Raw genomic sequence first — 21,930 nt, forward strand, 5'->3', positions numbered from 1 at the left:
GACATTGTTGGGTCAGTTGCTGTGACCCAACCATCGAATAGTTTGCTGACACCCACTGTCTTTCAAATGAAGGCCAATTGCCTGGACTGGAAGTACTGCAGAAGGGTGTTAATGCTTGTGAAAACAGGACCCAGCATGATGGACATCTTCAGAAAAGTTGTAGTGGGCAGGAAGAGGAATGAAATTCCAGCTATGTCCCAATAAGAACCTGCTGAGGTACTGCTCACCAAGACTGGAGCCACGTAGTTTTACAGATTTTTAAACTGCTTCGCAAATCTTTCTCCACCCCAGCCAGTTCAAATCATCCATCCCACAATATAGCAGAGACGAGAATAAAGAAACGTTTCACAAAAAAAACTGTCACCAGGTTAATGCTCAGATGTGGCAGAGATGTTTCTAAAGATTGTTTTCACATTGGTGGCTCGGTGGGTAGCACACTTATCTCTAAATTAGAAGGTTGTGGGTTTAACTCCCACTCCAGAGACTTAAGCACAAAAATCAAGACAAATGCTCCAGTACAATACTGAGTGGAGTGCTACATTGTCAGGGGTGTTATCTCCTAAATGAGGCATTAAACCAAGGTCCCGTCTGCTTTCTCAGGTGTAAATGATCCTATGGCACTATTTAGAAGAATGGTTTAATGCTTGGTATCTTGGCCAATAATTTCCCCCTCAATCAACATCACAAAAATTATCACATTGCAGTTCGTGGGAGCTTGCTGTGCTTCCGATATTAGAACAATGACTACATTTCAAAAAAAGTACTTCACTGGCAGATTTTCAAGACCCTTTTAGTTAAAAAGTTCTTCCTGACATGACTCCTGACAGCCGAGCTCTGATTTTAAGGCTACATCCACACCAAAGGAAAGAGTTTTTATCAACTTCTTTACTCATCTTTAACGCCTCACGCGGATAACCCCTTAATCTTCAATACTCAAGGGAATACAAGTCTAGTCTATACAACCTACCCTCAGACTTAACCCTTTCAAGCTTGCGATCATTCTAGTGAATCTGCACTGCACTGCACTTCCGCCAAGCCTAATATATCTTTTCTGAGATGCAGTGGCCAGGACTGAATTACATCAAGTGTACAGCACAGAAACAGGCCTTTTGGCCGACAAGGTTTTTTATTAATTCAATCATGGGATATGGACAACGCTGGCTAGGCCAGCATTTATTGCACATCCCTAATTGCCCTTGAGAAGGTGATGGCGAGTTCCCTTCTTGAACCACTGCAGTCCATGTGGTGTAGGTACACACACAGTGCTGTTAGGAAGGGAGTTCCAGGATTTTGACCCAGCGACAGTGAAGGAATGGCGATATAGTTCCAAGTCAGGTTGGTGTGTGACTTGGAGGGGAACTTGCAGGTGGTGGTGTTCCCATGCAGTTGCTGCCTTTGTCCTTCTAGTTGATAGAGGTCGCAGGTTTGGAAGGTGCTTTTTAAGGAGCCTTGGTGTGTTGCTGCAGTGCATCTTGTAGATGGTACACACTGCTGCCAGTGTGCGTCGTTGGTGGAGGGAGTGAATGTTTGTGGATGGGGTGCCAATCAAGTGGGCTGCTTTGTCCTGAATGGTAGCGAGCTTCTTGAGGGTTGTTGGAGCTGCACCCATCCAGGCAAGTGGAGAGTATTCCATCACACTCCTGACTTGAACCTTGTAGATGGTGGAGAGGCTTTGGGGAGTCAGGAGATGGCCATCTTCCAAGATTCTATAGACTCTGGAACAAATTCCTACAGCTTGGAGGGTAGCTAACGTAACCCCACTATTTAAAAAGGGAGGTAGAGAGAAAGCAGGGAATTATAGACCAGTCAGCCTGGCATCGGTAGTGGTGAAAATTCTAGAGTCCATTATCAAAGATTTTATAGCAGAGCACTTATAGAACAGTGGCAGAATTGTGCAGAGTCAGCATGGATTTACGAAAGGGAAATCATGCTTGATAAATCTACGAGAATTCTTCGAGGATGTGACAAGTAGAGTTGATGAGGGGAAGCCAGTGGATGTAGTTTATTTGTACTTTCAGAAGGCTTTCAACAAAGTCCCACATAAGAGATTAGCATGTAAAATTAAAGCGCATGGAATTGGGGGTAGTGTCTTGCGATGGATAGAAAATTGGTTGGCGGACAGGAAACAAAGAGTAGAGATAAATGGGTCTTTTTCCGAATGGCAGGCAGTGACTAGTGGGATACCGCAGGGATCGGTGCTAGGACCCCAGCTATTCACAATATACATTAATGAGTTAGATGAGAGAACTAAATGTAATATCTCCAAATTTGCAGATGACACAAAACTGGGTGGAAGGGTGAGTTGTGAGGAGGATGCAGAGAGGCTTCAGGGTGATTTGGACAAGTTGAGTGAGTGGACTAATGCATGGCAGATGCAGTATAATGTGGATAAATGTGAAGTTATCCACTTTGGTAGCAAAAACAGGAAGGCAGATTATTATCTGAACGGCTATAAACTGAGAGAGGGGAATATGCAGCGACACCTGGGCGTTCTCGTACACCAGTCGCTGAAGGTGCAACAGGTGGTAAAAAAAGGCAAATGGTATGATGGCCTTCATAGCAAGAGGATTCGAGTACAGGAGCACAGATGTTTTGCTGCAATTATGCAGGGCCTTGGTGAGGCCACACCTGGAATATTGTGTGCTCTGAGGAAGGATGTTCTTGCTATACAGGGAGTGCAGCGAAGCTTTACCAGACTGACTCCTGGGATGGTGGGACTGACGTATGAGGAGAGATTGAGTCGATTAGCATTACATTCGCTGGAGTTCAGAAGAGTGAGGGGGGATCTCATAGAAATCAATAAAATTCTAACAGGACTTGACAGGGTAGATGCAGGAAGGATGTTCCCGATGGTGGGGGAGTCCAGAACCAGGGGTCATAGTCTAAGGATACGGGGTAAACTTTTCAGGACTGAGAGGAGGAGAAATGTCTTCTCCCAGAGAGTGGGGAGCCTGTGGAATTCGCTACCACAGAAAGCAGTTGAGGCCAAAACATTGTATGTTTTCAAGAAGGAGTTAGATATAGCTCTTGGGTCTAAAGGGATCAAAGGGTATGGGATGAAAGCAGGAACAGGCTACTGAGTTGGATGATCAGCCATAATCATAATGAATGGCGGAGCAGGTTCGAAGGGCCGAATGGCCTAAATTAACATTGTATTCCATCTGCCAGACCTTTGCCCACTCACTCAATGTATCTATGTTCCTCTGCAAAGTTTCACAGTCATCTGCACACTTTGCTCTGCCACTCCTCTTAGTGTCATCTGCAAACTTTGACACCCTACACGTGATCCCCAACTCCAAATCATCTATATAAGTTGTAAATAATTGCGGTCCCAACACCGATCCCTGAGGCACACCACGAGTGACTGATTGCCAACCAGAATAGCACTCATTTATCCCCACTCTCTGCTTCCTGTTAGTCAACCAATCCTCTATCCATGCTAATACTTTACCCCTAACGCCATGCATCCTTATCTTATGCAGCAGCCTCTTGTGCGGCACCTTGTCGAAGGCCTTTTGGAAATCTAGGTACACCACATCCACTGGGTCCCCATTGTCCACCTTGCTCGTAATGTCATCATAGAATTCCAAAAGATTTGTCAAGCATGACCTGCCCTTCATGAACCCATGCTGCGTCTGCCCAACGGGACAATTTCTATCGAGATGCCCTGCTATTTCTTCCTTGATAATAGACTCAAGCATCTTCCCCACTACAGAGGTTAAGCTAACTGGTCTATAACTCCCCATCTTTTGTCTACCTCCCTTTTTAAACAGTGGCGTCACATCTGCTGTTTTCCAATCTGCTGGGACTACCCCAGAGTCCAGCGAATTTTGGAAAATTACTGCCAGTGCACCTGCTATTTCTCCCGCCATCTCTTTTAGTACCCTGGGATGCATTCCATCAGGGCCAGGAGACTCATCAATCCTTAGCTCCATTAGCTTTCCCAACACTACCTCTTCCGTAATAATGATTGTTTCCAGGTCCTCACCTACGTTCGTCTCTTTGTCAATTACTGGCATGTTATTAATGTCCTCCACTGTGAAGACCGATACAAAATACCTGTTCAATGCCTCGGCCATTTCATCATATCCCATAACTAAGTTCCCCTTCTCATCCTCTAAAGGACCAACGTTTACTTTAGCCATTCTTTTTCGTTTTATATATTTATAGAAACTTTTGCTATCTGTCTTTATATTCTGTGCTAGTTTTTTCTCATGTTCTATCTTACTTTTCTTTATAGCTCTTTTTGTGGCTTTCTGTTGACCTTTAAAGTTTTCCCAATCTTCTAGTTTCATGCTGTTTCTGGCCACTTTGTATGACTTCATGGGGTCTGGAGACGATGTTGAGGACTCCCAGGACAACTCCCTCCTGACTGTCTACCACTGTGCTGCCACCTCTACTGAGTCTGTCCTGCTGGTGGAACAGGACACAATGGCAGTGTCTGGGACATTGTCTGTAAGGTATGATTCCGTGAGTATGACTATATCAGGCTGTTGCTTGACTAGTCTGTGGGACAGCTCTCCCAACTTTGGCACAAGCCCCCAGATGTTCGTAAAGAGGACTTTGCAGGGTCCACAGGTCTGGGTTTGCCATTGGCATTTCCGGTGCCTAGTTCAATGCCGGGTGGTCCGTTGGGTTTCATTCTTTTTTATTGACTTCGTAGCAGTTAGATACAACTGAGTGGCTTGCTAGGCCATTTCAGAGGGCATGTAAGAGTCAACCACATAGAATAGCAGATTTCCTTCCCTGAAGGGCATTAGTGAACCACATGGGTTGTTACAATCGACAATGGTTTCATGGCTATCATTAGATATGTTAATTCAAATTCTACCTTCTGCTGTGGTGGGATTCAAATGTATGTCCCCAGAGCAATACCCTGGATGTCTGGGTTACTAAGCCAGCAACAATACCACTCTGCCACCTCCTCCTCCCAGACTGCTACATCTCACCCTATCAGCATAACCTTCCAGTGCTTTCAAGTATCTAACATCCTCTTAAATGTATCGATGCTATTAACTACTGGTTAACTGCTCCTTGTGGTAACAAGTTCCACATTCTGACTACTCTCTGGGTAAATAAGTGTCTCCTGAATGTGGCCTACTCCTGCTCCTAATTCCTATGTTCGTATGTATGTATGTATGTTAATAAATATCCAGAGCTTTATGAAACTGTAATATAATTTCCACCCCTTTGTATTCCAGTGTCCTTGCGATTAAAGGCCTTTTAAATTATTTATTGTAGCTGTGCATTATCACATTGCTGCTCGTGGGAGATTGCTGTGTGTGAATTGGCTGCCATATTTCCTACATTATAGCAGCAACTACAATTCAAAAAAACACTTTATTGGCTTTGGAGCATCCTGAGACTATGAAAGGTGGTGTAGAAGCACAGGTTCTTTCTGAAAACATGAAGTGCTCTATATATATATATACACTTAATCTGAGTCCAGTTTGCTGTGAGCCTTGCAATTTGGTGACCCAAGACATGCAACAGTGTTTGCTCTAAACCTTTTTACAATGCTTTACAATGAAACTGTAGAAGATGATACATTGTCTGATGAAAACAAAAAACACATGCAAAACAAAAAAAAATTAAGAAGACAACCACAGTGTTTCTCGGCACCATTGCTGTCTGGTTGCACTGAGCCAGGCCTATGGCCTTTAGACAACAACAAAAAAAGGAAACACTTGCTGGCCTGCTTTTGCTGAGTGGGCCACGGGCTAGGAAAAGGACAAAGACGTACTCTGTGCCTTAAACAGAAAATTGTCCGTTGTCTCTCACTCTCTCGGGGGGAAAGAAAAGGAGAACTTTCTTCTTCAGATGAATAGGAGAGTTACTCACCTCCTGCACATGACACTGAGCAACCCGATCGCACGACCACCCAGGTGTAGTTGTGTCTCCGAACAGTGGTCTTGCTTTCATTAACAGCCTTCGGTAATGTGTACTCCCAGGCGATACCTGGATTCTTGCCTTGTAAAAGGATCTGAAGTTTAAGAGTTGTGGGGGGTGGGGGGGAAGGGGAGGTTGGGAAGAAAGAGAGATTGAATAGGTTTATTGTCACTTGCACTCCACCACAAAAAAAAACATCCAAAGTTAAGGGGAGATTTATTAGAGGTGTTCAAAATCATGAACAGTTTTGACAGAGTAGATAAGGAGAAGCTGTTTCCAGCAGCAGTAGGGTCAGTAACCAGAGAAGACAGATTTAAGCTAATTGGCTGAAGAATGAAGAGGCGTAATGAGGAGAATTATTTTTAAAAAGCACAGCGAGTTGTTGTGATCTGGAATGCACTGCCTGAAAGGGTCGTTGAAGGAGATTCAACAGTAAGTTGCAAAACAGAGTTGGAATAATACTTGAAAGGAAAAAATTGCAGGGCTATGGGGAAAGAGCAGGACTAATTAAATAACTCCTTCAATGAGCTGGCAGAAGCACAATGGATCAAATGGCCTCCTTCTGTGCTGTACCATTGTACGAAATCCCCATTTCCTTATCACACCTCTGTGTCAATGAAGGAGCAAGTTTCACCAGGTAAAATGTGATGCATTTGGTGGGAAATGGGTCAGGCAATGAGTGGTTTACAGATCCTCATTATCCTCACTTTGTCATGTACTTCTATCCATAGCAACAGCAGGCTCCTTTTTCCCCTGGAACACTTTGTATTTATATAGTGCCTTTAACATCCCAAGGGGGGTAAACAGGAGAGATTACCAAACAAAATTTGATACCAAGTCACAAAAGGAAATATTAGGACAGCTGACCAAAGTCTTGGTTAAAGGAGTAGGTTTTAGGGATCATCTTGAGGAGAAAGCTGGAGAGGTTTTGGGAGTGAATTCCAGAGCTTAAAGTCCAGGCAGCTGAAGGCACTACTGCCAATGGGGAAAAAAGAAAATCGTCTGCGTCTGTGCATGTGTTTATCGAATTTCACCCTTAGATGAGGCGCGTTGTTTATTCACTGGTCCGTGCTGAGAATTCATGAACAGTAGATGGTGTGTCAAAATTGGGGCACCGTGTCCCAACTCAACTTGGCCGGGCTCTGGTATCTTCCGCCCTGGCACCGGAATTATGTAGTCCCTGTGGCACTGCTACTATTTACAGGTAACTGTAACTTGACCACACTCCAAACCCTTTCGAACAACCGAGTGAACTCAAGGTCATAATAAATTAATAAAGTGCTGCAACAGGGAAATGTTAAGGATAAATGACTCAACTCGGGATCTGTACTTTAGCCACCAGTGGACTGAGAATCTGGTGATAGCCATTCCTCTACTGTGTGGCCTCAAAACCCTCAACTGTTAAGTGTCAGCTGTGGCTCAGTTGGTAACACTCTTGCCTCTGAGTCACAAAGTTCCAGGTGCAAGGTACACGTGAGCACAAGTTCACACTTTGAGAGGTGCTGCCTTTCGGGTCAGATGTTAAACTGAGGGCCCGTCTGCCTGCTTGAATGGGTATAAAAGATCCATTGGCACTATTTCAACGAAGAGCAGGGGAGCTATTCCTGGTCTCCTGGCTGATATTTATCCCTCAATCAACATCACACAAACAGATTATCTAGTCATTATCATATTGCTGATTGTGTGATGTTGATTGGCTGCTGCATTTGCTACATTACAGCAGTGACTACACTTTAAAAAGTACTTCATTGGCTGTCAAGTGCTTTGAGATTGCTGGTGATCGTGAAAAGCGCTATATAAATGCAGGCCTTTTTGCTTTTTTTTTCCAATGTGAAAGCTGTACAGTTACTGAAAGTTAAATCATAGACTAGCACAACACAGGAGGAGGTCAATCGGCCCATCAAGTCTGCACTGGCTCTTTTGAAGAGAAATCCAGTTAGTCGTACTCACATCGCTCTTCGCCCAAATCCCTGCAATTTGTTATCCTTCAACTATTTACCCAAATCCTGGTACTAATCCAGTGCAGATCACCAACACCACTGCTTGTAACACCAGAGTGAAGATATAAAATTGTTGAACACACAAGAATACGGGCGGCACAGTGGCGCAGTGGTTAGCACCGCAGCCTCACAACTCCAGCGACCCGGGTTCGGTTCTGGGTACTGCCTGTGAGGAGTTTGCAAGTTCTCCCTGTGACCGTGTGGGTTTTCGCCGGGTGCTCCGGTTTCCTCCCACCTCCAAAAGACTTGCAGGTTGATAGGTAAATTGGCCATTGTAAATTGTCCCTACTGTAGGTAGGTGGTAGGAGAATGGTGGGGATGTGGTAGAGAATATGGGATTAATGTAGGATTAGTATAAATGGGTGGTTGTTGGTTGGCACAGACTCGGTGGGCCGAAGGGCCTGTTTCAGTGCTGTATCTCTAAAATAAAAAAAAAACACAAGTATATCTTTTTTTAGGTAAGGAGACCAAAACTGTACACAATACTCCCAGTGCAGTCTCACCAAGGCTCTATGTAATTGCAGTAAGACATCTTTACTCCTATACACAAATCCTCATATAATGAAGGCCAATATACCATTTGCCTTCTTAATTGCTTGCTGTACCTGCATGTTAGCTTCCAGTGACTCATGAACAAGGGCACCCAAGTCCCTTTGAAATTCAACACATCCCAGCCTCTCACCATTTACGAAATACTCTTGAAGCGTCTTTGCATCCTCCTCACAACTCACACTTACACCTAGTTGTCATCTGCAAACTTGGAAATATTACATTTAATCCCTGCCTCCAAATCATTGATATAAATTGTGAATAGCTGGGGCCTAAGCACTGATCCTTGCGGTATCCCACTAGTCACAGCCTGCCAATCTGAAAATGACCCATTTATTCCTACTCTGTTTTCTGCCTGTTAACCAGTTCTCAATCTATGCCAGTATATCTCCCCCAATCCCATGTGCTCTAACTTTGTTTACTAACCTCTTGTGTGGGACCTAATCAAAAGATTATAGCACATTCACCGGTTGCCCTTTATCTATTCTGCTGGTTACACCCTCAAAAAACTCCAACAGGTTTGTCAAACATGATTTCTCTTTCCTAAATCCATGTTGACTCTGCCCAATCATACCATTATTTTCTCAGTGTCCAGTTATCACATCCTTTATTATAGATCCTAGCATTTTCCCTCCAACTGATGTCAGGCTAACAGGTCTGTAGTCCCCTGTTTTCTCTCTCCCTCCTTTCTTAAATAGTGGGGTTACATTTTCCAACATCCAATTTGCAGGAACCATTCCAGAGTCTATAGAATTTTGAAAGATGACCACTATCCACTATCTCTACATCCACCTCTTTCCACACTCTGTGATGTAGATCATCAGCTCGAAGGGATTTATCAACTTTAAGTCCCACTAATTTCTCTAGTACTTTTTTTAACTAATAGTAATATCTTGCAGTTCCTCATTTACACTAGTCTCTTGATTCTCCATTATTTCTGGGAGGTTTAGTTTAGTTTAGTTTAGAGATACAGCACTGAAACAGGCCCTTCGGCCCACCGAGTCTGTGCCGACCATCAACCACCCATTTATACTAATCCTACACTAATTCCATATTCCTACCACATCCCCACCTGTCCCTATATATTCCCCTACCACCTACCTATACTAGGGGCAATTTATAATGGCCAATTAACCTATCAACCTGCAAGTCTTTGGCATGTGGGAGGAAACCGGAGCACCCGGAGGAAACCCACGCAGACACAGGGAGAACTTGCAAACTCCACACAGGCAGTACCCAGAATTGAACCCGGGTCGCTGGAGCTGTGAGGCTGCGGTGCTAACCACTGTGCCTCCATGAAGACAGACACGAAGTATTTGTTTAGTTTCTCTGCCGTTTTCCTATTCCCCACTATAAATTCTCCTGACTCCACTTGTAATGGACCCACATTTGTGTTTGCTAATTTTTTCCTTTTTACTTACCTATAGAAGCTTTTAAGTCTGTTTTTATGTTTCTCGCTAGTTTACTTTCATATTCTATTTTCCCTTTCTTGGGCATGCAGTGTATTAGACGCTGACTTTTCACCTTTGGGATCCAAGTTCAGATCAATGGGATGAAAGTTTCAGCTGTCTCCAAATGTCCTACACGAGATGAGATTGGACAGTCCCAATCCAGCTCCTGGTGCTCACTGGCCTACAGCCCCAAATTCAGCACTAATTAGCAATCTCACTCATAGTGAGTGGTGCAACAAATGTCATGTTGATACAATGTCCTCTGAAGTGAGGACTGTGGCATATTGTTAAGGGAGAGTGAGAATTTTCTCGGGTGAACCCATGTTAATGCCCTGGGAACACGGGTTCAAATCCCACCATGGAATTTACAGAATCACAGAATTGTTACAGCACAGAAGGAGGCCATTTGACCCGTCATATCTGTACTGGCTTTGCAAAAGAGCAAATTCAATTAATTAGTATACTCAATTAATTAATTTTAAAAATCTGGAATTGAAAGCTAATTTCAGTAATAGCGCCATGAAACTATCAAAGAACAAAGAACAATGAAAATTACAGCACAGGAACAGGCCCTTCGGCCCTCCAAGCCTGCCCCGATCCAGATCCTCTATCTAAACATGTCGCCTATTTTCTAAGGGTCTGTATCTCTTTGCTTCCTGGCCATTCATGTATCTGTCTAGATACATCTTAAAAGACGCTATCGTGCCCGCGTCTACCACCTCCGCTGGTAACGCGTTCCAGGCACCCACCACCCTCTGCGTAAAGAACTTTCCACGCATATCCCCCCTAAACTTTTCCCCTCTCATGTTGAACTCGTGACCCCTAGTAAGTGAATCCCCCACTCTGGGAAAAAGCTTCTTGATATCCACCCTGTCTATACCTCTCATGATTTTGTACACCTCAATCAGGTCCCCCCTCAACCTCCGTCTTTCTAATGAAAATAATCCTAATCTGCTCAACCTCTCTTCATAGCTAGCGCCCTCCATACCAGGCAACATCCTGGTGAACCTCCTCTGCACCCTCGCCAAAGCATCTACATCCTTTTGGTAATGTGGCAACCAGAACTGCACGCAGTATTCCAAATGTGGCCGAACCAAAGTCTTATACAACTGTGACATGACCTGCCAACCCTTGTACTCAATACCCCGTCCAATGAAAGAAAGCATGCCATATGCCTTCTTGACCACTCTATTGACCTGCGTTGCCACCTTCAGGGAACAATGGACCTGAACACCCAAATCTCTCTGTACATCAATTTTCCCCAGGACTTTTCCATTTACTGTATAGTTCACTCTTGAATTGGATCTTCCAAAATGCATCACCTCGCATTTGCCCTGATTGAACTCCATCTGCCATTTTTCTGCCCAACTCTCCAATCTATTTATATTCTGCTGTATTCTCTGACAGTCCCCTTCACTATCTGCTACTCCACCAATCTTAGTGTCGTCTGCAAACTTGCTAATCAGACCACCTATACTTTCCTCCAAATCATTTATGTATATCACAAACAACAGTGGTCCCAGCACGGATCCCTGTGGAACACCACTGGTCACACGTCTCCATTTTGAGAAACTCCCTTCCACTGCTACTCTCTGTCTCCTGTTGCCCAGCCAGTTCTTTATCCATCTAGCTAGTACACCCTGGACCCCATGCGACTTCACTTTCTCCATCAGCCTACCATGGGGAACCTTATCAAACGCCTTACTGAAGTCCATGTATATGACATCTACAGCCCTTCCCTCATCAATCAACTTTGTCACTTCCTCAAATAATTCTATTAAGTTGGTAAGACATGACCTTCCCTGCACAAAACCATGTTGCCTATCACTGATAAGCCCATTTTCTTCCAAATGGGAATAGATCCTATCCCTCAGTATCTTCTCCAGCAGCTTCCCTACCGCTGACGTCAGGCTCACCGGTCTATAATTATCACTTAGTTCACTAATGTCCTTTAGGGAAGGAAATCTGTCATCCTTACCTGGTCTGGCCTACTAGTGACTCCAGACCCACAGTAATGTGGTTGACTCTTAACTGCCACTCAGTTATCAAGGACAATTAGAGATGAGCAACAAATTCTGGCCTTGCCAGCAATACCCACATCTCATGAAAGAATAAAAAAAATGTCCACTTGGAACCGGGTAGAGAAGGGCTAAACTCCACTTATAGCCAATAGGCAAAAGAGGTCTGTGACATCTCATTCCCAGGAGTGTTGCCTTTATAGCATTACAACCTGTGAACTGGACTTTCAAAATCTAGCTGGATGCTAAAATAAGCGAGTCTGAGTACTACAAGGTTATGATTGATGAACGACTTAGCCTTTTCTTCTCCTTGACCTTTCTTCCACGTTTTTATGTCACAGAAACAGAAAACTACAACTCCCTATCTGCTTAAATTCTTCATTATTAGTCTCCACTGAAAGAATTTACAGAACTAGACGTCTTTCAGGTTCTGACCTGCAGGCTCACTAGGCCCAAACATTCCAGAGTCTTCTGACCAGTTATCAGTTCTTTTCAAACTTAATGGTTAACATTAAAAAAGCTTCTATCAGCATCTCCACATAAGAGTCTTTAACGTCAGACTTTGCATGCCAATGACTGACATTAAACACGAAATGCTGCCCTCTTGACCACAGGATTTTAGTGCAATAAATTTTACAGCTTCCTAAATCCTGATAAACGCACACTGTGGTATTAGAAAAAGGCAGCTCTCTCTATATTTTTTTTCCAAGTGTACATTCCTGCTGAAGCTACACTTTGAGAGTTTAGCTTAAGGCACAAGTGGAAGACAATGAGACAACTGCATCCTCCAGAGTAAATAATTTGTTGCACACATTCAATTATCCCTTCAAGGTGGATAATTACCTTTATCACCAGCTGTGCTGGAATTGCTCTGTTCCCCACCATTTGGATGTTTCTGCTGTTGGCCTTGGGCTAGGGAGTGGGCCAAAAGTCAGCAGCCAGCAAAGGGTTCCTGCTCCCAGGCACTATCCAGGGATCCTTGCTGCAAAGTGTGTACATGCACACATTGGGTGACTGAGCAGTTTGGGTTCGGTAATGCCACTGCCAACCATGGAACAGCCAATGGTTAGCTTTTGGGAACAGGAATTCAGGAGAAGCTTTTTTACTCAGAGACCGGTGAGAATATGGAACATGTTACCACTTGGAGTAGTTGAGGCGAATAGCATAGATGCATGAAGGGGAAGCTCACTATGTACATGTGGGAGGAGGCTCGTGCAAACAGCATGCTGGTACTGACTAGTTGGGCCGAATGGCTTGTGTCTGTGCTGTTCATTCTATGGTTTACATCCTCTTTACCTAGAATGCTACATAAAAAAAATCATTCTTTGGATATGGACATTACTGACAGGGCTGGCATTTATTGACCACTCCCAGTTGACTTGAGAAGCTGATGGTGGGCCATCTTCTTGAATCTCTATGTGTTTGATATAGCTAAGCAACTTCATGAGGGGCACTGATAGGATAGATAGGAAGAAACTTTTTCCCTTAGCGGAGAGATCAACAACCAGGGGGCATGGATTTAAGGTATGGGGCAGGAGGTTTAGAGGGGATTTGAGGAAAGATTTTTTCACCCAGAGGGTGGTTGGAATCTGGAATACACTGCCTGAAATGGTGGTAGAGGCAGGAACCTTCACAACATTTAAGAAGTATTTAGATGAGCACTTGAAACGCCATAGCATACAAGGCTACGGGTCAAGTGCTGGAAACTGAGATTAGAATAGACAGGTGCTTGATGGCCGGCACAGACACGATGGGCTGAAGGGCCTGTTTCTGTGCTGTACAACTCTATGACTTCAGAGGAAAATTTAAAAAGTTGACCATGTTGCTGTGGGATTGGAGTCACATGTGACCAGACTGGGTTTGGACACATGTTTTCTCCCTAAAGGACATTAATGAACCAAACTCAGATTTTACAACCATCTGACAGCTTCATGGTCACTTTTGCTGATACTAGTTTTCTTTTATTTCAGTTGAATTTTAATTCTCAAACACTGAGTATGATTCAAACCATATTCTCTAGATTAGTCCAGATCTCTGGATTACTGCTACAGTAATGTTATCATTATGCTACCGAGCCTGTATGAATGCACAGCCCAAAACAACCCTCAAAATTAGTTTCTGTTGACGTTTAATCAAAAGAAAACTCTCTAACTTTCCCCATTATATGGAATATTTTCAACACTATTAGAGGACTGGGGACTGCAGACGCTGTACACCCAAGTAAAACAAGTGGATTTGTTTTAATGATCAACATGTATTAATCTTTCTTCACACAAGAGAGTGCATCTGTTGTGCTTCAACTAATGTGTTTCAAAGGGTCGACAATAGAAGGGAAACGGAGAACTGTCAAGAACCTGCTCAGAATAGGCCAGTTGATTAGTGGGTATTTTAAGCTAGAAATTCCAATTAGAATTACTGTCAGATGCAGACTTCATGTATTTTTCTGTGCGCTATTGTGATGAAGTCATCAACTTTAAATGGGTTAACGTGACACAGTGTGAGACAGAAGGAGAGAAAGAAACAAAGGAATGGCCTCTTGAATCACAAAGTGCTTTTCTACTAATATTACCAACAGTAGCGTCTTCATCTGTAAAAACTCCCGAAATGATGGAGAATGGATTAGATCCCAAGGGGACCAGGATGTGGAAAGGACCTCGCACTTGAGAGAGAGAAGACTGTTGATATAGTGCTGATGTAATGGGATAATTCAAAGTTCAACGGTTTCCATTTTATGTTTTTTTGAGGCCAAGTTTCCTCTCAAATCCACTTTAGTCACTGAACCTGACAAGCTCTTTTAGAATGGCTGCTTCTGAGACTCTTGCCCTCTATATCTGGTAATAGCAATCTGTAACAACCACTTGAGACAGGCCTGCAGGGCACACCCATTAAGGGATGTGTTTGGATGTTGCACTCCAGATGGCCTGACAAACGACTTCAAACACTGCGTCGTACTTTAGAGGCAAGGCACTTGATTGCAGCTTATATCTTGAACACTTGTACAAACATCAGCCGGCCGCATAAAACTCTCCAATTAAATGAAGGCGTCTGACAGAACTTCCATTGCTATCACCCCTCTCGCATGTGGCACTCAAAGATGATCTTCCCGAGAACACCTAACTACAAACTTACTGACATAATGAGAAAGAAAGCGATCCCCCAAATAGTTCTCTTGCTAAATGATACACCTCGTGTGAAATTGAACCATATAAACTGATTCCCAAGCTGTCTGGAGCTAACCACTTTCAACCAAGGTGACTCACTTAGCTGATTTCTAATGGAGTTTTGTTGGGATGCTACAACCTTGGACTAGGGCATTAAAAATAAAGGCCAGGACTTTACACCACAGAAAGGGACAGTAATGGAGGTGGTGTTGGGGTGGCAGGGGGGAGGGCTATTAAATTGCATGGAATGGTGTCGGCTCGGACCCCCACCACCCCCCCCCCCCCCGATGCCATAACGCTGGGCCTGAATTTTACGAGTGGCGGACAGGAAGCTGCGTGGGGACGCCACTCACGTTTTCAGAATGTGCAACTGACAACAATTTAAGATCGTTAACAAGGCAATGGACCACAATTTTATCGGACCCTCCAAATTTAATGGTAAGTGCATGGAGGACAGGAGACGTCAGAGCCTTAGCAGGTTTTAAAGGGCGGCAATGGAGCAGCAGCAGTTGCCGTTGCTGCCCTTGGCAGCAGTGGAGTGAGGCATTTTTTATACGTCGGTAGCAAAAAGTTGGAAGCCATTGATCTGGGCTTGAAACCCCCCCCATTGATGCCATTGTGATCCTGGCAGAGTGATTACCTGAGAAGGGGCGGGAGTGTGGGCTGTATTGCAACAGCAACTGGCAGCGTGGCCCAGTCAGATGGCAGTGCCCAAGTGCCATGGGCATTGTGCATTCAGGAGGAGTGTCCCTCAGAGAGGAAGAGATCCAAAGAGGGAGGGAGGTATGGATTTCTTCGGAGGATGCTGGAGGGTTCAATGTGCAGAGAAACTTGCATTCCCAGATTGGCAGTGACAAATGGCTTCCACCAAGAATCAATGCCACTGTAGGGGGGGAATTTGCAAATAGAGAAAATTATATCCACCTATATGATACAAAGCTTGGAGATTCAGTGCAGAAAAAAGCAGAGGATTGCAAAGGGACAAAGATGGATTTAGTAAGTGGGCTATTCAGAGTGACTGTTTAGAGGATAGCTGCAGGGATGAGCGTTGCAGCAAAGGACGGTTGTCTCAGGGCTCAGGTGCTGGTGGCCCTTTAAACATGGCACCAGCACTTCTTTCCACGTGAGGTGATGACGCGGCCGCCAGCTCAATGCCCACCTCCGGCTGCTGTCGTTGGCCACCCTGTCTGCCTGCCGTTAATTGGCCAACTGGCGCAAGATCGCTATGGGAACGGGAGTCAGTGTGGGAGATCCTTCGCCATCCACTTCTGGTTCCGCATTCCCTTTCCCGCTGGGTTCCATTAAATCCTGACCAAAATCAGCCTTTTCTTGATTACCATGGGAGACATCACAGCTGAACCCGATCTGGTTGTGAAAGCGAGAGGCTTGTTGGAACTCACTCTCTGGGCTCATGCATGAAGATAACAGTGGGCTAGTGGGAACCATGGAAACACACAGTTCAGAAAAGCTCAATGCCAGAAGCCGAATCTCCCATAATTCTCCCTCACATCCTTTACTAGCCATTCTCCAAGTCCAGCATATTGTTCCAAGGGTAGGGCACCCACAACTGATGAATCGTAGCATCCTATTAGTCTTTTTGACCATTTTTTGCACCTGCAAACTAGCTTTTAAATCATTTACATGCCAGAGCTCATAAATTCTTTTGTTTATCTAACCAATCTTCTCCCCTCCCACAAACCATGTTTCACTACTTAGAATGTTTCCCCCACTCATCTGCCCTTCCTACATCCAACATGTTAGGTTCAACTCTAGCCCCATCGTTTAGCCCACCTACTAAATCCATCTTCGTCCCTTTGCAATCCTCTGCTTTTTTCTGCACTGAATCTCCAAGCTTTGTATCATATAGGTGGATATAATTTTCTCTATTTGCAAATCCCCCCCACAGCAGCATTGATTCTTGGTGGAAGCCGGTTGTCACCGCTAATCTGGGAATGCACTTTTTAATCCAACTCTCCACCTCTTACCTCCCGGCCAATCTCCTAACTAGGCCAAAAGGATAGCTCTTGTTTGTCTCAGTTTTAACTAGGAATTTCTCGTGCAGAATCTATCCTATGCCTTGTTTACAAAAACACTTGTTCTGTCAAAACACTTTATTGGGAGATTATTGTAAAGTTCAATTGAATGCAATCAGTGAATAAAGGGAAAACACAAGAACACAATAACTCAAGAAATAGGAGAAGTAGACCATATAGCCCATCGAGCCTGCTCCGCCATTCAATATGATCATGGTTGATCTTGGGCTGTGACACTGTGGAATTAACTACTCCTGAAAGCTGTAAAGGCAGAATCAATTCCAATTTCTGATAGCAACTTGCTGACGGAGTGAGGGTATTATTTATCATAAGAACAGGAGAAGGCCATTTAGCTCCTTGAGCCAATTCTGCCATTTAATGAGATTATGACTGATCTGCGAGCTAAATCCATATTCGCCCTCATCCAATACCACTAAAACTAATGATCTGATCATTATCACATCACTGTTTGGGGGATCTTGCTGTGCGCAAATAGGCTGCTGCATTTTCCTATATTACGACAATAACTACACTTCATTGACTGCAAAGTGCTTTGGGGCATCCTGAGGTCGTGAAAAGCACGAGATAAATGCAAGTTCTTTCTTTTAGGTGTAAGGATAAAGAGCTATTTGTCACAGGTCGTGCAGCACTGCTGGCAAAACTTCATTTTTATTGCCATTATTAGCTCCCACGACGAGGAGGTGGATGACCTGGAGGTCACAGTGCGGGAGTCATCGACAGCCCTAGGTTCATATGTCAACGGCAGTTGGCATCACAAGCAGGCCTTGGACACGAGCTGCTGCCAATTTAAAGTTTTTAAAAATTCACTGAGGATTCAGCTCTATGATGGACCGAATGGCCTCCTTCAGTGCTGGATGCTTCTATTTTAGAAGAACTCATCAGCTGGGACCTCACCAGGTCTTTGAGGGGAGAGCTTCATTTGGTTCCATTTTCACAAGGAGGAGTGAGCATTCCAGCTGAAAGTGGCAAGATTAATGGGACACTGATCCGTTGCTCTGACAAAGGTACCGTTATAGCCGCCCCTGGCATCAAGTATCTGCTCAGAGGCCCTGCCTCGGAAACATATTCCCCTCTGCACTCCCCTTACTGGAGGTGCTATCCTTGAATTACCCACAATTAATGACAAATGATATCTGGTTCTGACACTGAAGTGTTATTTATATGTTTATGTCTCGCTCTCAATGTAACACTATTCTGGGAGCAGTCAGTGGGGTTAACTTGTAACATCAATTCAGAACACTTGGTGATCGGGCCTCATAATTGATGTGTCAGACTAAAGCCCTTTGTCTTCCACCTGTTTCTGTTTTCTTTTTACACTATAAACCAAATGAGAGAATTGTTTATTTTTTGTCATGTCTGTTAAGACGGATAGCACCCTACCCTGTGCTGCTGTGGCTGCGTAACTTGGATGTAACTGTTTCATCATTAGTTCCATCAGAGCAAGAAACTGCTGATAACATGCAGTCAATTCACAGACTGACTACCAAAAACAGAAATGTGTTTCAGTTTAGAATCCTAAGGGTTAGGCCGAAGCCTGCAGAACATTGTCAAGGTCAAGAAGAGTGGACTACTCATTAAGTCAATCATTAAGTTACATCAAACTTGGATCAAGGTTTGGAATATACATGTCCTAACTCACACCAAGTCCCATTCAGTCCTACATTGCCTCCCCGCACAGTAATACATCAAATTTGAAATCGCCCAGCCCTACAACACTCCGAGATCTCTGCATTATTCCAATTCTGGCCTCTCCAGCATCCCCAATTTCCTTTGGTCCACCATTAGTGGCCATGTCTTCAACTGTCCAGACCCTAAGCTTTGGAATGCCTTGTCTAAGCCTCTCCGCCTCTCTCTCCTCCTTTCAGATGCTCCTACGAAAATCTGCCTCTTTGACCAAGCTTTTTGTCACCGGCCCTAATAGCTCCTTATGTGGCTCAGTGTCAGATTTTGTCTATAATGTTGCTGTGAAGTGCCTTTGGATGTTTTACTACATTGCAGGTGCAATATAAACGCTGCAAGTTTGTTGTCTTTGCCAAACTAAAAAAGTAGTAGCAATGAAAGAGTTTGAATTTTGTACTCGCAGGGGGGACCTGACTGACTGGCTCCAGTCAGGGATTTGTAATTTATTACACTTCTAAAGATCATCGATCCTCACATTTCCTCCAGCAGGGCTGGAGGAGATTGCACAGGTTGGAAGGAACAAGACCACTGAGGGATTTACTGACATGGCTTTTAGGTTGAATGCATTAGGGGATGGGGAAACAGTGTAGGTCAGTGAGGACAAGGTGATGGGCCATTGGGAATTGCTATGAAACGAGAAATGGGCAGAACACTTTTAAACAACTTGGAGTTTGTGAACAATGGGAGACTTGTGAGGACAGCATTCAGAATAGTCAATCAGGAGGTTACAAAGGCATGTATAAATATTTTCAGTGACGGAGGGTCTGGGAGAATTTTCCTGGCTGGGTGGGAGGTGTGGTGTGTGGTGGGCTTGGAGGCAGGTGGGCTGTGGAAATAGCAGGGAGTTGTGTCAGGATTGCTGGCTTGGTCCCCCTGAATGTTTAGTTTAAATTTATGCCACTGAGGCGCCTACATATTGAGGCACCCTTGAGGTCTTCTACCTGCCTCACTTACCCCCACCTCTCCCGGTTCTAGAAGCTCTAGAGCTGGCAGTCCTCTGATTGGGCCAGCAGCATCGGGAGTACAGCTGCCATCGTTCATAGGAGCGTGGAGGCGGCCAATTAGGAAAACAGCTCCCCCATTCTGGCTCCCAGCAAGTGCGGGTTTGGGAGCCACATTTGCTCCCGTTGTCAAGATCCCAAAGCCAAAACAAAATTCTTCCCTGAGTCAAGGAAAGAGATAGGCAATGCTGTGGAGGTGGAATTAAGCGGTTTTGGAGATGGGTAGGATGTGGGAACTAAGTTTGAGCTCAGGACACCAAGAAAGTAACTGGCCTTCTTCACCCTGAGAGTACACTGAGGAAGAGGACAGTGTAAGTGGCATGATTTACCCTCACCCCCACAATCCCTTCGCAGAATTTCATAGCCCTTGTTCAACACCCCCATTTTTCTACTCTCCCATCAGACAATCTATCTGATTTTCAACCAAGGCACAAGAATTTTGAGCCCTCTGCCTTTTAGGAAACATTCTTTTAACATTTAGAACCTGGTTCAAAATCACTACAGGTAGATGGGACAAAGTTGCCTCTTTATCTTTGGCGCACTTAATTGCATACCAGATCAGCAAATCCCATGCAAGAAAACTGTCTTTTCTCCTTTGAATCTTGCTCCATTGGACAAAAATAAGGTTTCAATGGAGGACTAGATGTCACATTCAATGCTACTGCACTCCAAATAATGATCCTCACTCAAAAGGCAAATGAGTGTTCCAACAACAAATCGCTGATTATCCTACCTATCCATCTTTTGACTGAGAATGCCACTGGTAGCGAGGGAACATTGAATTTACCCTATTGTCATGTAAGTGTTTTTTTTCTCGGTTTAAAAACTTAAAGGGGTCTGTGTGCCTTTAAGACTGAGAGCAGTTTTTTATATTCTCTCGGAACAGTGTGTGAACGGCAAGTCTGTTTCCTAAGCAACAGCAAGAGAGGTGAGGTCACATGCCATATTGTATCAATTTAACTATGTGTAAAGACTAACGAGAACCGGTTTGATCTGGCAGACCAGCGAAGCATGCTCTCCTTGAAGCAAGGAAGGATTTGTCTCTCTCTCAGCAGAAAATCTACATTGGTCTACAGGCTGTGTTTCGCCCAAAGAGGAAAAGACCCCTGGAAAGGAATCTTTGCATTATTGGAGGTAGCAAATTCCTTTTATCTCCCATCTCTAAGAAGTCTCTTCTTCAGGAGTGACTTCCTGCCGTCTTTTGCGTTTCTGGGAGTTCTGGAAACTTGGTGAAGTTTCTACTGATAGACTGCTAATTCAAAAACTAAACAGACCCGTTATACTCCTTGTTGAATAATTTGTGTGATGCCTACTGCAGCCAAAGTGCCGTAACACCTATCCAATACAGACTGTTCATCAAACTCACCTGGAGACTTTGAGTGGCATCTGACTATTCGACTCTGGGGCACCGCACCGACCCAGGAACATAACCCACCTGGACTTAGAACGCAGTTATTTATCTATTCCTAAGAAACAGCTCTAAGCTAAAACATCATTTTTTAAAACAGTTAACCATTGGTTTGTGAATGTATGTGCGTGTGCATGAGGGTTAGGAGGAATAAGAAGTTATAAAGTCTTTTCAGACATAGATTTATCTTAGTATTGTTTAAGATTTAGTTTATTAATAAATATTTAACTTCTTGTTGTCTAAAGATGCCTGGTTTGGTTTGTTTTATTCTGGGGGTTAATAAAGGTTTAGTTTGGCTAATTTCCGGTAGGTGGGAAACTTTAACAATATGCTGTGACCTGTGGAGTAATGGGACTGACCTGACAGTGCATTACTTCCGCCTTGGTCAGAACATATTAATTGGCGGGCTTGATTGTCCAGGATCCAAATCCAACACCAATTATATGGATTATAAAGGGAGGAATAATTTGAAAGAAAAAAAAAGGAGCCAGGTTTCTTGTGTGATACGGCAAAGGCTATACCATCAGAATGGCATTAGCAGTTGCTGCAGAGATTCTGGGAAAGAAGAATGTGTCCTTCAGTGACTTTACAACTTAAACTAAGAATAAACTAAAAGATTTGGCAGAAAAGTTAGGGTTAGAATTGAAATCAAGTACTAGAAAAGCAGAGATAATTGATAAAATAGCCCAACATTTAAAATTAGAAGATAGCAAGTTAGA

At 44.0% G+C, this 21,930-nt stretch overlaps 1 protein-coding gene across 1 annotated transcript in view; it reads right to left on the minus strand.

Annotated features, from left to right (window-relative positions):
- The window catches only part of adamts18 (ADAM metallopeptidase with thrombospondin type 1 motif, 18), a 283,431-nt gene that overhangs the window by 83,502 nt on the left and 177,999 nt on the right, over nt 1-21,930 (minus strand). The window contains exon 15 of the mRNA XM_068049080.1: nt 5,842-5,983. Within this exon, the coding sequence (XP_067905181.1) occupies nt 5,842-5,983 (142 nt within the window). The remainder of the gene's footprint in view (nt 1-5,841; nt 5,984-21,930) is intronic.

This window comes from Heterodontus francisci, chromosome 17 (genome assembly GCF_036365525.1).
Source record: "Heterodontus francisci isolate sHetFra1 chromosome 17, sHetFra1.hap1, whole genome shotgun sequence".
Taxonomy (NCBI): Eukaryota; Metazoa; Chordata; class Chondrichthyes; order Heterodontiformes; family Heterodontidae; genus Heterodontus; species Heterodontus francisci.